The 17,152-nt window shown below is 46.1% G+C and overlaps 1 protein-coding gene across 1 annotated transcript in view; it reads right to left on the reverse strand.

Moving 5' to 3' along the window:
- Window positions 1-414: 414 nt before the first annotated feature.
- GRK3 (G protein-coupled receptor kinase 3) overlaps window positions 415-17,152 on the reverse strand; it is a 61,108-nt gene continuing 44,370 nt past the window's right edge. Inside the window, exons 12-21 of the mRNA XM_021544712.4 lie at window positions 16,374-16,468; window positions 15,438-15,545; window positions 13,385-13,451; window positions 13,096-13,196; window positions 11,702-11,768; window positions 11,158-11,253; window positions 8,867-9,029; window positions 8,032-8,168; window positions 7,013-7,126; window positions 415-6,523 (exon numbers count right to left, since the gene is read on the reverse strand). Of these exons, the coding sequence (XP_021400387.2) occupies window positions 6,362-6,523; window positions 7,013-7,126; window positions 8,032-8,168; window positions 8,867-9,029; window positions 11,158-11,253; window positions 11,702-11,768; window positions 13,096-13,196; window positions 13,385-13,451; window positions 15,438-15,545; window positions 16,374-16,468 (1,110 nt within the window). The 3' untranslated portion in view covers window positions 415-6,361. The remainder of the gene's footprint in view (window positions 6,524-7,012; window positions 7,127-8,031; window positions 8,169-8,866; window positions 9,030-11,157; window positions 11,254-11,701; window positions 11,769-13,095; window positions 13,197-13,384; window positions 13,452-15,437; window positions 15,546-16,373; window positions 16,469-17,152) is intronic.

Genomic DNA, 17,152 nt, shown 5'->3' on the forward strand with positions numbered 1-17,152 from the left:
ACCTCGGCCACGCTGACCCAAAAGTTCCACGGGCTCACCCAAGGCTCTGGTAGTAAGAAAGGAAACAGGATTGTCAGTCTGGAGTCCCCCACAGCAAGAGACCAAGCGTTGGCTGAGCATCCCACCAAGCCCAATCCCACCTGGGAACAGCATGAGGACACGAGGTTTCCATCATCCTTCCCTGGTGGCACTGCAGCCATGGGGCCACTGCTGGTGGGAAGCCACCCTTGGTCACCTACCACACCACGTCTCTCCTGCAGGACACAGACGGCGTGTCCCTCAGAAAAACCAGGACAAACACCATGGGGAGAGGGCAGGGACTTAGCTGGGCATGGGGCAGTGGGGTCCATGCAGTGCATCCCAGTACAGCCTGACGGGAAGGGACAGTGCCACGGAAAGAACGAGACGCCGGCACACACGCAAAGGACGGTTTTTATTGGGGTCTGGTCGTAGGAGAGCAGTTGTACTGACCAACACACAGAAGCAGCTTAGCTGTGCCAAAATAATCCCTTAAAAAAATACTGGCGGCAAGAACCGAGTGTGGCACACCCGCCACCACGGGGCTGTAAACTCCGGGACAGTCCGTGAGGAGCGAGGCCACAGCTCACAGGCACCGGGACCCCCCTCCCCACAATAAATATGGAAAGAGCCAAGTACATAAAACAAGGAATGATCTCATCGATACAATATCTAAAGTTATTTACAGATCCTGGCTTTGCTTACCATTAATTACACATTTTGGACAGGTTCTCTTTCGATCGTTTCCTTCATGGCGAGTAGCTGTTCGTGTGAATCTGCTCCTTTTTGCTTTAAAGGACCTAGTGAGGCACTAGAAGCGCTCACAAATCCCCTCTCCGAGGATGCTCCTGCTTTATTCTGTTTTTCACACACGTTTTTTTTTGTGCCATCTCACCCACTGCCTGCTCTCTCCCTTTCCCTGAGGAGAAGATGCCTGCTACCAACAGGAAAGCCTCTTCCCAGCCCATCTCCTTTTCCAGCCTGGAAACACAGCGTGTCACACAAAACCCAGACCAACCTGGCCCTGGACAAAGCCACCTTCCTGCAGCTGTCCCCAGGTTCTCTGCCAAATCCCTGCCTGGACACCCCAGGCCAGCTGCCCTGGTCTCAGCACTGTCCCCACCACGGCACTTTTCCAGGGGTCACTAGGGAGTCACAATGCCACCAGCACAGTGTCACCCACTGCCAGCTCCCCCCTCCCTCCAGGCACAGCTTGGACTACAGCTCATCCCAAAATCCAGTGGGATCAGAGCAGGAAATGGGAAAGAAGGCAGAGATTGCTCTAAGGAGCACAGCAGGGATCCCTCCCTGCCCCAGGCAGCTCCTCAGCAAGGAGAGAATTCCAGCACAGTGTGGCAATGGAAAATACCACATTTCACCCAGCAGTGCCACGGGGATCAGCCCTGACCAGCACAGACCCCCAGCACCATGAGAGCACACAATCTCACACCTCGAGTACTCCTCAAACTGCACAGCCCATGCTCACAACTGGAATTATTTTTAGGAACTGAGAGACCTGATAAATTTAGGGCTATTTCTGTACCTCACTGAGGACAGAGGCACTGGGGTTGGCTCTGCAGATGTGCCCAGATGTGCCCAGCAGAGGCAGCTCCTGGTCCTGCCGGGGTGTCACCTGGGTGTCACCTGGGTGTCACCGTCCCCACACCCCAGGGACGGTCCCTGCAGGGTCCCTGGTGGCCTCTCCTCCCCTGGGATGTGACACCAAGCAGGGTCCTGCCCTGGCTCTAGGACAGGCACTGCTCCTGCCTCAGGATCCTGTTCTGAGGGATCAGGGGATGCCCTGAAACACCAAACCCATCTCCAGTGGGGACATTTTGGGTCCTGCAGCCCAGCCCCGTGTCCAGACTCTCCTTCCACTCACTCCTTCCCAGAGCTCTGCAATTCCCTGATGGCTGAGCTGGATCAAACCCCACGCTGACTCCTTGGCCCACTTTAGGTCATTAATTCTCTTTAACTCAGCACAGACTCCTGTGAATAAACACTTATTCTGGGAATTCTGAGGGATAAAGGAGAAATTTGGAAATATCCCATGGAGGGGTGGATTTGCAGGAGTTTTCCAGGTGATTCTGCATTCAGGAGCAGAGAGCCTGGAGTACCTGTGCAGGGAGTGAAGGGCTGCACAGGCTCAGGGAATCTATCCCTACTTCGTCATGAAAAACAGAATAAAGCTGGCTGATCCTGCTTGAAAGGAGCTGCCACTTCCATACATATACGGAGCAGAAATTCTGTGGAATGTCAGAAGTTGGAGAAACATGTATTTAATAAATAATATAAAATGCTTTTTCTGTTAAAATAGAATTCTCGGGTTTATACCTACAGAGCATAGCAACCTTTACATAAACAAAATAAAGCTGAGTCTGTGATGATTAGTTTAACACAAAATAAAAATACAATTTAACAATAGAATTAAAACAGCCGATGTTCCATCCACACAATATGTACACCATAGAATAGAAACCAACAGAAAACAAAAGTAGATTATCTTGAAACTCCTCAGACATTTGGATATACATATTTTCTCTGTATATTTTAGATATTTTCCTTTTTTTTTTTTTACAATATTAAAATTAATACTATGCTTTGTCAAAATACACTTTTCAGAATTTTTTTTTCCTTTCATTTATAGAACTGACTCATTCCTTATATTAATCAACACGACTAGAATTATTTATTGTCTACTGTACACTTCAAAGAGTCCTTCCTCTGGGGATATTTTGGGTGCAAACACCTCTGAGGCAGAGGAGCCACGTCAGTGCCACGTGCTGGGCGGTGACACCGCTGTGCCAAGGGCTGCAGGACACGGATATGGACACGGGATCAAGGAACCTGGTCCTAAAGCTGACCAGCTGCCAGGGAAAGAGCAACTCAGAGCTCCAGGGATTTCACTCCTCACGAGCTGATTCCCTGTGACCCAAGGGATGACGATGCCAGGGCTGGTCCTGCTCAGGGAACATCAACCCCCAGAGCTCCTCTGGGCACCAGTGGCCACTATGGGCAGGATCACAACCAAAACCAGCCTTTTTTAGCACAAACCAGTGTTTCCACCACCTCCACGTTGGGCTGCAAACATCTGATTTATCTCAAAGCCAAACCCGACCTCACAATTCCATTTTTAGGTTTTGCCCCCCTTGAGGGAAGTGGGAGAGGAAAATCTTCCACTGGGTTTCTAAAGGGGAGGTGTTGAATCACAGAATATCCTGAGCTGGAAGGGACCCAAAAGGATCACCAGGGTCCAACTCCTGTCTCTGCTCAGGGCAGCCCCAAGAAATTGAGGAAAACTCGAATGTGACTAAGCCGAGCTCTGTCCCCAAAGCTGCTCTCTCCCTACCTGCCAGGCTTCCCTTCCAGACACACTTCCAGCTATTATTAGCCTGCTCCAAGAGTTTTTGAAGCCTGCTGGGGGGTGGGGGAACATACCAGGAATGTCAATCCCAGCTGGATGCACTCCAGCATTACTCCAGCTTCTCTCACAGCAGCACTTTGGGAAGGACCCGTGAGCCTGCAGCCTGCTGGCTCTGCTGGACCAGGGACAAGAACACAAAAAGCTCAGACACAACAAAGAGGAAGAAGATTTACGCTTGGAGAAGTGGATGGCCAACACTTGGATGAAGGATTGGAAAAAAAACCAAAACAAACAAACAAAAAAAAACCACAAAAAACACCCCACAGTAAACGCTCCTTTAACGGTTTCATGAATTTGCAAAATAATTAGCAAATAAACAAGGGATCCTAATCACACAGCCAAAAACCTTCCTGCAAATTAACACTACCAGGAATCTTTGTCCAATACAAAAACTTCAGAGACTCTGGTTCCTAAACCAAGAAGGAACAGACTGGGGCAGTATCTAGGACTTTTTGGTTTGGAGAGTGCAATTCCAGCTCTCCCTCCACACATCCAGTCACTTTTCCACACAGAGCCCCATTTATTACAGGGAACCCACCTTCATTCAGGAGTTTGTCACTGTGATAACCTCTCCTCTCCTAGCTGCACAGTTAGATACAAGTCACAAAAATAAAGCTATTTTCAATTGTCAATAAATCACAGCTGGCTGAAGAAATCCAAATCTTTTCCTGCCCCTCCCACTGGAGGTTGGATGGGGCACCATAATGAGGATATTCCAGGGCCACTCTAAATCCTTCACATTTCAAAATAAATTTATTTCCCTAAGACAATATACAGCCTTCATTTCATATAAAATCTCTGGGTTTGAGGCACAATTTCCCAGCTGATGACCTGCTCCTCCCTCACTGACATCGGCACCGCAATCTGCTGACACGGAGTGAGAGTGAAATCCAGCCATGGAAAATAACTGAAGGAGAAGAATGGGACTGAGCAGGGACTCAGAAAGTAAAAACAAGTTACACAAGAACTGTGAGAAGGTTTTAACACAATCCAAGGGCTTTTTTCTAAATCAAGGAGAAAAACACGAGCATTGCATGGTATTGTAGGGAAAGCTGAACCACCACCAGCGGGATGAGACATTTTTATCCCGAACACATTATAAATACCACACAAAGAATCATGGAATTATTTTAGGTCAGAAAAGACCTCCAAGATCATCAAGTCCAACCTCTGACCAACCACCTCTGACACTGCTCCTTACAGAGGAGCTGAGATGCTCTGAGGAATAACAGAGAGGCTGGTGCTGTTTACACAGAATAATTGGGAAAATAAATAGGGGTGGAGGGGGGGGGAAATCATGGAAAGAAACCACTTTCTCAGGGGTATTTTCCAGAATGCATTTTCCCTTTGGTGCAGCCCCAGGTGGTCAGCCAGGGTTTGTACAAGCTGTGCAGCAAACCCAGCTCCCATGCAGAAGCAAACAGAGCCACTTTTACTACTTTTCTCCAAGGAACTCTGACAGCCACACACGCTCGACAAACCACGCACGATTTCTACTCCCACTTACACAGGCACAGCTCCACTATCTTCAGGGACTGTGAGAGTTGTACCTCTGTAGCTGGGAAGAAAAATCTTCTCTAAGCCGTTCACTGAATTGGGAAAACAGCTGAAGTTCAGCCCTGACCTCTCTCTTACAAACCACCACAACACCCAGGGCAAGGCCCAGCTTGAAGCTGTGGGACAGCTCAGGATGAGATCTTTCCTTCAAGCAAGGCTTTCCACCCAGCACACTTGATGCCTCAGGTAGAATTAACAGAAACCATTTGATCAGCTCATTCTGTCAGCTCCACGCTCAGTTTTATCACACTGCCTTCACTGTGGGCAGTTTGAACTCTTCAGAACAGAAAATGAGAGATCCTTTCCCAAGCCAAGCTGTGATATGTGCATGAACCTCCTGGGCCTGGCTCCAGGGGGAACTGGGGATTTTTGGGGATTTCTATGCTACGGGAACACACCTGTGTACAGCAGAGGAGGATCCCGAGTCCCAGGGCTGAGGAGTGATCTGGGATACGTACCGAGGTACCCACACACACCAGAACCCAGCACATGCTCTACAATGCACTGGATTTGAATAATTTCTTTTTAATTTTTTTTTTAAAAAGTGCAGTTGACCTGAAATGGAAAAGAACTGTCTTTTATGTTCACTGTAAACTTGTCAAAAGGAATCTGCTCTTTAAAAACTGTGCTAAAATAGTCGATTTATACAACAGAGCACTAGATGAAGCTACCATAAATTCCTCTTCACCAATTATTACTCTATTGTGTCAGTTATAGTACTGCATATACGTAGAAGAAGCAAAACGGTGGTAGCTACTATTAGTGAGTACAACAAACCCAGGGAATAATTCGAGTTCAACGCTCCCATGAAGTAGCAATAACACTTAAACCACAGGACAGTTAAGAATTCAGTACTTTGAAGTGCATCAGAGTCACACTGTTGATCATCAGCAGTATGGAGCAAGGTTATCAGAGAGTCAGCAGTAATGGTCGGGAAGGACACGGCAACACGACAGAGCGAGGGGCAGGCACCCACCACGGCCGGGCGGCAGCTCCGGCTCCCTCGGTGTCACCGCGGGAGTGTCACCCAGCCAGCAGCACCCGCGCCACCCCCGCGGCGGGGACACAAAGCCTCTTCCTTCCATCAGTAGTTCCAGAGGGACGGAGCTCAGCCGGGCCCCGCCGGGGTTGGGGACGCGTGGGACAAGGAGCAGCCTCTCCGCCCGGTGACCCGCTTGGGGCAGGGTCCCCCCGCCGCCGGAGACAGAGTCCTGACGTGGCCCCACGCTGTAAACATCGAATTCCTCCTCCCGCCAGCGCATCCCGCCTCCAGGGCTGCACAAAGTCATTCGTTCACAAGGATTCGGGACACTCTGCAGGTTCACCAAGCAGCTCTCCCCGTGGGAACGTGGTCGGTGTCTCCTACAGCCCGTTGCTGTTCCTGTGGCTGAGCGGGGGCTTCGAGAGCTCTACGACTGTGGAGCGGGATTTATTGAGGAACTTCGGAGCCCGGCGCAGCAACCTCTGCGCCTCGGTGAAAGCCTCTGTCAGCTCTTTCTTCCACTGAACAAACTCGGGGTCGCTCTGCAAGAGACACAGAAGCAGTTTGGCACTTCGTGCTACGTGGCCAACAGCGTCTTCTCTCTCAGACAGCACTTTAGGGAAGATATTTTAATTTTCTGAAGGAATGAGCAAATTTGGCTGTAGCCCATGTGCAGCCCTTAGCTTCTCCATCACCCCAACGGAAGCTGGTACAAGGTTTTGACAACTTGAACACTTCCCCTTCCACAGCGAGCTCCAGCAGCTCCCCACAGTGAGACATGAGCCAACAGAACCCTTGGAGCTTGAGAAGTTTGGGAGTTTTTAGCTGTTTAATAAACCCAACTCGTTTTGTCCCAAATACCGCTGAAATCCAGAACAGCCTGCAGGTTTCCTGCTTTCAAAACTCGAGTGTGATAAACACTTCAGCTCTGCTTCACCAAGTGCCTTAGTTAACGTGCAACAGGATGAGCAGAAAAACTTGTTTGTCATATGCAAAACAATCTGATCAAGTTATCGAAAATCAAGGCTTACCTCACACTGTAGGACAAACTGTTTTCCTCCTTTAATTCTCAGTAAGATGCATTTCTTATCTTTAATTTGTGTTTCTTCAACAGATACTATTTGTTCCATTGTCAGCAGGTTTTGCTGCAGCAGTTGCAAAAGAGCAGAGAATTAATTGAAAAGAATACTGTTGCCCATCAAATAAAGCCACTATCTCATTTTCCTGGACTATCCACATGAATTAAATAATGAACATGAAGAGTCATCACACAAACATTTATTTCTGAAGGCTGGGTCATGAACTAAAGATAGACAGTAAGGTAAGAGAGAGATTTACAAGGGGCTTGGTTGCTTCAATAGTGACAACAAAATATCAGCTCTAAAAGCCAGTAATGACAGCATGAAATAAGAATCTACAAATAGGTGTGTCTGCAAACAGAATATTCACTATTTTCCCTCAAGAGTTGCATATAATTTGATACATTTTTCAAGCATTACTGTTATATGCCAAAAAAAAAAGGCAATTTTACTACTTCAAAGAGCTGAAAGGGAATATTTCAGCTCTCAGTACTTACAAAGAGAACATACACAGCAGTGTGCAGGAAACTCTCCCTATGGACTGCAGAGTACACAATGTCTTAAATTCCAAACGCTTCCTTAATTTAAATATACAAATTATCTGCCCTGCACATCAGCACAGCTGGGCTACACTACAGCCACTATAGCATTTTCTTGGAAATAAAATGCTATAGCATTTGTCACCTTACCAGTTTGTGTTTTTTTGTATAAATAGTCCAGAGGTCCTAAATGAAAAACAACACCATCAACTACCAAAATCCTTTAAAAACACAACAAAACAAACAGGTTTCTCAAGTCAACTTTACGTCTCCTCTGTGCAGCGTAAGCTATGCATTAACTACAGTGAGACAGAAGATGCTCAAATGGGCTTTTTACTCGGAGAAAAGTCGTTCCCCAGGAGAACTGCTGGGCACTCCAGGTGTGTCCCACCTCCACCTGCCTTCCAGCACAGCTCGGGGCCCCTCACTCACCCGGGACTCTCCTTCTCCTCGCCACTCCAGCCGGTTGGGGAAGAGGTAAAAGTAACGCCGCTGCCACTGAGTCAGGAAGGGGTTCCCCAGCTTCAGCATGTAGCCATGCATGATACAGTCCTTGCCCAGGGCATAATCTAAACCAAGAGGAGATGTTAGCAAAGCACCAGGAGGAGCAGCTGAAAGCATTCTGAGCCAGCTCCGTGCCCAGGGGACGGAGCCCTGGAGCTGCCCTGCTCAGCAGGTTCAGATCTCACACGCACAGCCCCAGCTCTGCCCTAACTACACAGGGCAGGGAACAAGGACAGCACTCGGCTCTGAAAGAAGGATCTTGCTGGAGGAAGTGTTAAAAGCACTGAGTGCTGCCCTCCAGAGTTTGGGGGTTTGATGTAATGCCCCAGTGCAAGCTGCAGTTTGCTGTGCAAAACCTCCTGGGAAAATCAAACCCCACAGACTGGGCAGCTGGGGAGGCCCTGGCACAGGGTGCCCAGAGAAGCTGGGGCTGCCCCACCCCTGGAAGTGTCCCAGGCCAGGCTGGATGAGATTTGGAGCAACCTGGGATAGTAGAAGGTGTCCCCATGGCAGTGGGGTGGAACTGGATGGGCTTTAAGATCCTTTGCAACCAAACCATTCCAGGAGTCTGTGGTTCCATGAATCTCTTTCCAAAGCCTGATGTCATCATTCAGCATTTCAAAACATTTAGAAACATCTTAAGCAACACGACAGCGATTAAACAAATCCTAACAATTCCTGGGAATGACAGCAATAGGAGAACTCCAAACCCAGGAATTACTACCTAGCAGCAAAAGATGAGAGAAGTGTAAGGACAGATTACCTTCCTCGTGGCCAAGCTGCTTATTTTTAGCCCTTTTTCTGGCCTCAATTTTATCTGTGTCTGCATTTACTGCATCATAAACAGTTTCTGCTACTTCTTGCTGCCAACGCTCCGATATTACCAGAGGGAAGTTCTTATATAACTCCTGGTCACTATCAAGCAACTTGCAAGAGAAAAACAACAAAAAACCCAACATTTTAATAACTTTCACTACTCTTATCCCCAACAGTTAATAGTTACCCATGCAACAGTATTATTTTACACGATGGATTGAACTCAAACCTTCACAAAACAAACAGATGCAAGCAAGAGAAGCACAGACACTAATTTAAGCAAAGATATTAATTTATGTGCAAAGAACAGGCCACCTGCTCAAAACTTGTTTGGTTTGATAGCTCCAAAATCCTCACTCAAGACTGACCCATAATGCTCTCTAGACATTTAAATAACTACTCCAGTGTAAGCAACAGTATTCTTAACTTTGCTGCACAAAAACTTCCTCAGCCCAAGAACTCCATTGATAAGTGAAGATACTTTTTCCACAGTAATACCTTCCATGCTTCCACATCTTGGCTATATAGTCTTAATAATTAACCCTCAGAATTCATCAGCATGTGCTGCAGATCTCAATTTTACTGGTAGAAGGATCCTTTTCTCCACTAATCCTTTGAGTACTTAAATTGAATTACACTGAAGAAAACTAGGAAAAAAATTCCTTCACCAAAAGGGTTTTCCAGCACTGAAAAGGGCAGGGGTGGAGTGCCCATCCCTGGAGGAGCTTAAAGCTGCAGAAGCAGCTTAATTCTCTTACTGCAGTCAGGCCAGACACTCCTGGAATAGATATTCTCCTCGTTTTCAGAGATCCATGCTGTATCCCAGCAGGAAAATACACACCCAGAAAATCTCTGTGATTGCAGGGACTCCCTGAGGCACCTGAGGAAGAGGGAACAGCCACAAGCATCCCCTGAGGGCTCCCCTCTCATAACCTCAAAGCTCTTCTGGGGGCAGCAGGACTCTCTGGAGGATAAATCCAACCCCAGGGGACAGGGAGGAGAGCAAGGGGTTCAAACTGTGGTGCCCAGGGCAGAGAGGGCTCCTGGCACCTCGCTGGCAGCTGACTCAGGCAGGAATCCTCCTGTGACACCCATGGGGGCTGTGCTGTCCCTCCCTGACTCACCCCCAAGGGTAAATTTATCCCATGGGCAGCCTGAGCTGTGAGATTGTGAGATCAAACTGGAGATGACACAGCACTGACCTGCTGCAGATTCCCATTCCGTGACAGGAATCGTGTTATCGAGGATCTCTGAGCCCCTCAAGAAATAAAAAACTGCCTGGTTCTTCCTTGCAAAATGTTCCTCTGAATCCTGGCATTGCAGAACTACAGGAGACTGGAATCCTGCCAGGCTAACATTGGTGCTGAAAGATGTGGAATTTTCTGGGATAAAGAACATCCTGGGCTCTCTGCACTTTTCTGTGCCAACTTCTGTCACCACAGCAGGTGACACTGACAGATGAGCTCCCTTTTAGGCTCGGTGAGAATTTAATGGGGCTTTTTCCTTATAAAGTTTAGAACAATTAGTTTCCCTCCTGACTCACTTCTGTAAGAACAAGAACAAGGTCTGTTCTACTGCAGAAACAGGTGATGAAAACACTGAAGGGCACTGACCCAAGCCCTGCTGCCCCAAAGTCCCAGGGAAATTTCAGAGAGTGGAGGAATTCACAGGGGGTCGCTCTCTTCATGTGAGTCCCAAAGGGGCCAGCAGCTCTAACTTCTCTCCTTTTTTGTATAATTTATATTATTTTCATTACATTTTGGATAATGTCAGAACCTGAAAATTTCTTTTACGACTTTTCTAACTCATGACATTGCTACTATTAACACAGTTTGTCAATTTTAAGAGTTTTCCCTAGAACTCTCTGACCACTCTACTATTAAAACAAGGTTTAGCTCCATTTCTGCAAGCTACCAGAAATAAATCCCAAATTTTAAACACACAAACCATAAGGTATTGTTGAAAATCTGAGACTTTCTTTCCTGACCATTTGAAACAATTCCTTTATCATATAAAACTTTTGGTAAGAAAGTAGATTTCAGTTAACCTAAAATCTTAAGGAGTTGGCAAGCAACAACAAACAGGGGAACCAGCCCAAGGTACCAGCATGGATTGATTTTCCCAGCCAGAAGGAATTCCTTGCACATCCAGAGCCCTGAAGCAAAGGAATGCCACACACACACAGAAAGCCAAGCAGAGCAGTCCCAGTGCCACCCTCCACCACTGAGAGTTGGGTACCTTAATGCCTTTAGTGTCCTCTTCATCAAACGAGCCAATATCAAAAGCATCTGCTGCATTGACTTCTCCCCGGGGAGGAATCAGGGGAGGAGGGTACTAGAAATGGAAATCAGCATCATTAAAGACAATTTAATGGGCATTATTTAACTCCACTCTGTAGTCATGCACAACCTTTGTATTTTTTGCACACATTACACTTGACTGTGCCAGAGTGTCCCCCTTGGAACTAAACTTCAGTTCAGAATTGTTGGCATTTCTTTTAATTAGAGCTCCTTCAAAAATCTGGGGATAAAACTCCCCAGTTTAGAGACAGCAAAGGAAATGAAACATGCAGTCATTTGAGCCTGGAAATTTAATTATTTACTCATAGCAATCAGGAGGATCTGCAGTAATGAATATTCATCAACAACCCTCCCCTTATTTGTGTGAGTGAGCACTTGTGCTGGGCACAGTGACCCTCAAGTTTTCTGTTCAGTACCTGTTTGGGTTTATTTTCCTTTTACTGCTATACCAAGTCAGTTAAATTACTGCCTTTATCCTTTACCTTCTGTAAATAGACTTGTTGCCAATCAATGCCTTTGAAGAAAGGATGTTCCTTTACTTCTTGTGCGCTGCAAAACAGAAGTGACTGAAGTCAACAAATGAAGGGGCTTTTCAAGTGTATTCAAGGAATACAAAGCCCTCAAAGGTCACATTTCTATCACTTGAGAACATTGGGGAAATGCTGTTTTTCAAAATAAAAGAACTCCTCAGTAAACAACAGGAGAGAAGATTTTCATGTGGAAGCACTTGGCATAGAGCTCTAGGGCTGGCAGGCAAGAAATCCTGATGGCACTCCATCATTTCCAACAGGAAACTATGTTCCTCTGTTGTCAGATCCCAAACACAGATCCAGGTCAGATCCTAAAGACAGATCTGAGTCAGATCTCAAACACTGCTCTGGGTCAGATCCCAAACATGGATCCAGGTCAGATCCCAAACACAGATCCAGGGATCTAGGTCAGATCCCAAACACGGATCCAGGTCAGATCCCAAACACAGATCCAGGTCAGATCCCAAACACTGCTCTGGGTCAGATCCCCATCACTGCTTGTAAATAACCAGATTGCTCTACACTATTTCACATTATACAAATTCCATGGGAAAATAATAAATTATTTTTGTTATCTCCCAGGAAAAAGCAATCTCAGGTCATTGTCAAAGAGGGCTCCAAGACAAAAACTCTTTGAATCTCCCACTGGAACTGGAGTCAGTCCCAGGTTCAGGTGTGACCATCTACCTGTTATCACACATCCCAGTGATTTCTCAATAGTTGTTTACTCCTCTCATTTTCTCTCTCAGTCTCACAGTGGCTTTTTAAGCAGGAGATAACAATTTCATGAACAGCTACAAGCAAGGTGAGCCCGGCAGGAGCAAGGAGTGTTTTGTGGTCAAGAAACAAAACAAAAGCTCTTTTCCTCAGAATAATCAGGTGACACAGGCAGCACCAAGCAATACTCACAGCTTTTGCTTGGTGGTTTGGGATTCTTTTTTGGTTTATTTTTTAGTTTTTGTAATATGGTCCTATCATTACAGATACAATATAAACAATGAATTTTCCCTATCAGTATGTCTGAGTCAAATCATATGATTTCATGCCAAAACAGATCAGGCAAAACCAGAAAAACAACCAAGGGATGAGAAGTAGGAACACCACCCAATGCAAGCATGACTGCAGGGAACTCAGGGAAAGGCTTTAAGGACAGAAATTGCCCAAAAAGCATGTCCAAACCGAAGGAATCTGAAATGTAATTCCATGCAGCAGCACTTTGTAATGTTCTCTTTCCAAAATTAAAATCCTCACAACAGGAAGCAGATTTTTACTTGAAATGAATTCACTCATTGACAGAGAAGTGGAAATTTTTCAAGGCAGAGGTCCAAGGAGAAGACAACACCTACCTTCTTCCTTGGCATCCAAGCCTCTTGCTCACATCCCGCTGCAGGAGCCCTTCCAGAAGGGACTTCAGCTCAGGAGAAAAGGAATCCGGGAGCTCCACGTTCTGTGGGGAAAGGAAAGAGATACTCCATGATGGAAGTGCTGTGTTCTGCTTTCTTGCCTCTGATGGTGTTTGGAAACAGCTCTCCCACGTGCAGATACGGCTCTCTGGGAGAGCAGGGGGTGCAGTTCCAGTTTTAGGGGAGATGGGAGCTCAGGGAACATGGGGATGTCACTGAGGCCAGGCCTTACCACCGTGAGCGTCATCCGGTCGATCTCGTGCTTATCTTTGGTTTTGTGCTGCCTGAAAGGGCTGTGCCTGTGGAAAGAAGAAAAAGAATGCTAATAAATAAATGTAAAGCCTCAGCATGTCAGGGTATTTCAGCTGTGGCAATGCCAGGAAAGAGTGGAGCATCCTGTTAGTCCCATCCTTCCTCCTCATCATTCCTGTCCTGCAGAGCAATCTGATACGCAGGAAGGGGAGGAGAAAATTGGGTAATCATTAAACACTGATCTGGAGTTAAAGATGTGCTTCAAATGCCTCAGAAATTACATCTATCTCCCCAAAACCTGAACAGCTTTCAGCTAACAAGGAAATCCCAAGCAGCCATCAACCACAGGGATTTAAATCCAAGGATTTCTATAGGGAAGGTGAGCACGACCCACTGAACTCACCATTCCCCATCATGGAGAGCAAGGAGATAAGAAATCACAGATCCCACAGCATCAGCCACCGGGAAGATATCTGATAGCATCTTATAAATTATCAGCTTCACCCCTTTCCTGCTTTATAATTCTGGCTTGAATCTGAATTTTCCTCTAAGCTATGGAAGACTGTGACCCATTAGAGATTTATCACACAGTCCTTCATGAAAGAAAGAAGCAGTATTGTAGTAAGAGATATTTTGATTAGATTTAGGATATATTCTCTGATTCTTTTCTTTAAAACCTTGAGGGGATTATGTTTTTCACAATCAAAATGTTACTCACTTTTCAATTCCATTAATTAGCTATTCTAAAGCATTCTGGCTTACCACATGGCAGAGTGTACCAGCATGTTTCAACTGGAGACCTGCTACTCCCAAGTTATTTTCCTTTTACTCTCAAAAATGTTCTGATTGATGAATGCAATGGATGGACCAGGACTTCAATTTTTCTCTATTTAGCATGACAGGTAAATGGTTCCCACACAGCCTCATGTACTCTGACAAGGAGGCTCTGAGTAGATCAGGCAAGAAAATGATTCACTGGCGACTTATGGGCAGATTCTGTGCCAGACTAAATCTACCAAATACCAAGAAATGGCACCATGTGCCCTAGCTCTTGTTTTGGGATGTGTTTAATTGCCTTCACAACAGATGAGGAATGAGAGTTCACCATGAATAATGCTCTGGCTTCTGGCTGAGCACTGATACCACCCTGAACATCTCTGCCAGGTACAATCACAGCCCAAAGACTGGCAATTTAAACACCACTTCTTTCTTTATTTGTACCCTTACATAGTCTGCTTTGTGCACAATTAATGTTAAATTGATACAGCTCTAAAGTTCAGTTCACAAGTCACACACTGACCTTCCTTTGTACAGTGTCTGCACGGAGATAAAAGCTCATAATTAATTACGTGTGAGGACACAGGATGACCTAATGATCAATGTTTACAGAGAAGCACTGTGAAAAGCCTCAGAGTTCTTCTGGTTTGCCATGAACAGTGAGGATGCCATTTTCATCAAGCACTTGCTCGTCAGTGCAAGTACACAGATAAATCCCATGGCATTAATCTATCCTAGACACGTAAGTTTAATGAGGAGATAACTGCTGACAAAGCTGTAATTATCATGTACCTTTGGACACTGATAAAGTAACAGGACAGATTCAGCAAATAGAAGGATCCACACCTTTTACCTGGCCCAAACCCTGCAGGAGGGAAGGCTGAGTAGCACCCAAAAAGGGACCAGTGCAGCCAAGAGCTCCTCCACAACACCAGATCTCAACACAAAGCCCGCAATTTAAAGGGCTGCTGAGAGCACTCCAAGGAGCAACATCTCAGCATCTAAAACACTGCCAGAGAGGAGCAAACTGCTGTCTGCAGCACTTCCAAGAGCAGACAGAGGACCTGCCTTCCTCATGTCCCACACCTGTAGCTACTGCAGGACGCAGGGTTTGGTTTGGAAGAAAAAGCCTGGTTTTGTCACACATGGGGACATGGAATGAGGGATCTCTTCAGAGAATCTGTGACACACAACATCCTGCTATTGCAAGGGACACCCCCAGAGGCTTCCAAAGGTGAAGCAGGAGCCCCACTCACCCCCTCAGCAGCTTGAAGAGCATGCAGCCCAGGGAGAACCAGTCGGCGCTGCTGTCGTAGGCTGTGCCCTTCTGCAGCACCTCGGGGGCCATGTACCCGTGGGTTCCTCTGCAGAGTACAACAGCACAAAACATTCATTACATCCAACATTATTACCACTGGGAGAAAAATCATTAAAAAGCAGTATTCTCTCAGTAACACAGCCCAGTTTGGACAGAATTCATTTTAACCATTTTATTTTGCTTCCAATTGGGTTTTGTGTGTCACCTGTGTGAGCACAGGACACTCCTGAACTCACCCCTGGGCACCATTAGAAGCAGCCCCCAGGTATTACTTTTACCCTTGACATACTCAAAACATGTGGACTTTTTTCAAGAAGCTACTGAATTGCAAATATCTTAAGGTGTGACAGGCTGGAGTTTCCCTTTTCGCATAAATTCTGAGACTAAATCAGGGCAATTGAGGACCTAAGAATGAAATGTGCCAGGTAAGATGTGAATCCACACCCAACTCCAGGAAATTCAGATCCCAGTTAAATCCTGATGGTGAGAGGCAGAATGGAACATAATTTGCCTCCAGTTCCATGAAGATCCAGAAAGAGAAAGACACAATAAATCCAGGATTTTAGTCAGTTTTGGAATATTTAATTACTAGGTTGGGACAATTAAAGCAATCTGGTACTTTAACTCAGTCAGGTTCTTCTCTGAGCAGTGAATCATCCCGAAATAATGTGTCATCTCCCAGCCATGCCTACACATCAGCTGCTACAACTGTGCAGGAAAACAGGGAGAGGAGCCCAAAAAACCTCATTAGAGCCTCCAGCTCAGCAAGCCTGGGCCACACAAGTGTCATTCCTCCCTTTCAGACAAAGTTAAGTTATAAAGACAAATTCAGGATGGATTTAGCAGCACCAGAGCTCCCAGACATAATACTTACACACTGGCATGTGGCTTCTTTTTGGAAAAGTCACAAGCCAGCCCAAGGTCTGATATCCTCACGTGCCCATGTTCATCCAGCAAGATATTTGCAGGCTAGAAACCAAGAGAGGGGGGTGAGTGCTTGGTATTCCCCAGCTGACAACTGCAAACTCTCACAGCACAGCAACTCAAACATCAATACTCCCTGGTAATTGGTAATTGCCTTCATTTATTTAATATCTATATACCAGGCACTTCCTAGATAAAAATCCATGTTCTCACAGAGCACTACCATCAACTCCACAGGTTATGAAATGCTGAATAACAGAAGGGAATAACCAGGCAAGGTTTGAACACAAAGCAGGTAATAAATGAAAAATCCATTCTGGCCTCAAGTTGCTTTTGGTTTCTTCACAGCAGGGTCTGTGTGTGGCTCTTACACCTTTTTTCCTCAGTCTCTGGGCAGACTTTCATCCCCTTGTGCTGTCACTTGGTTCAGGGACTCTTCTCTGGGGCCTGTCCTCAATTTCCCAAGTGTCAGTGAAACCCCCCAGCACCTTTCCTGCTGGTGCCTCCCATCACACACATAAATGCCTCTTTCAGGGCTCCCAGAAATACAGTATATCCTCTAAATTACTCCCATCAGGGAGATAAGTAACACTTCACAGGATTTACTGTGACCCCCAGGAAGCCTCTCCCAGGCTGATTAAACTGGATAATGGCACAGATTAGGACGACTTTGAAAACTCATTACAAAAACCAGGCAGATAAAGAAATAATCCTGCCAAGGAAAGGTTT

The sequence above is a fragment of the Lonchura striata genome, chromosome 15 (genome assembly GCF_050655825.1).
Source record: "Lonchura striata isolate lonStrDom1 chromosome 15, ASM5065582v1, whole genome shotgun sequence".
Taxonomy (NCBI): Eukaryota; Metazoa; Chordata; class Aves; order Passeriformes; family Estrildidae; genus Lonchura; species Lonchura striata.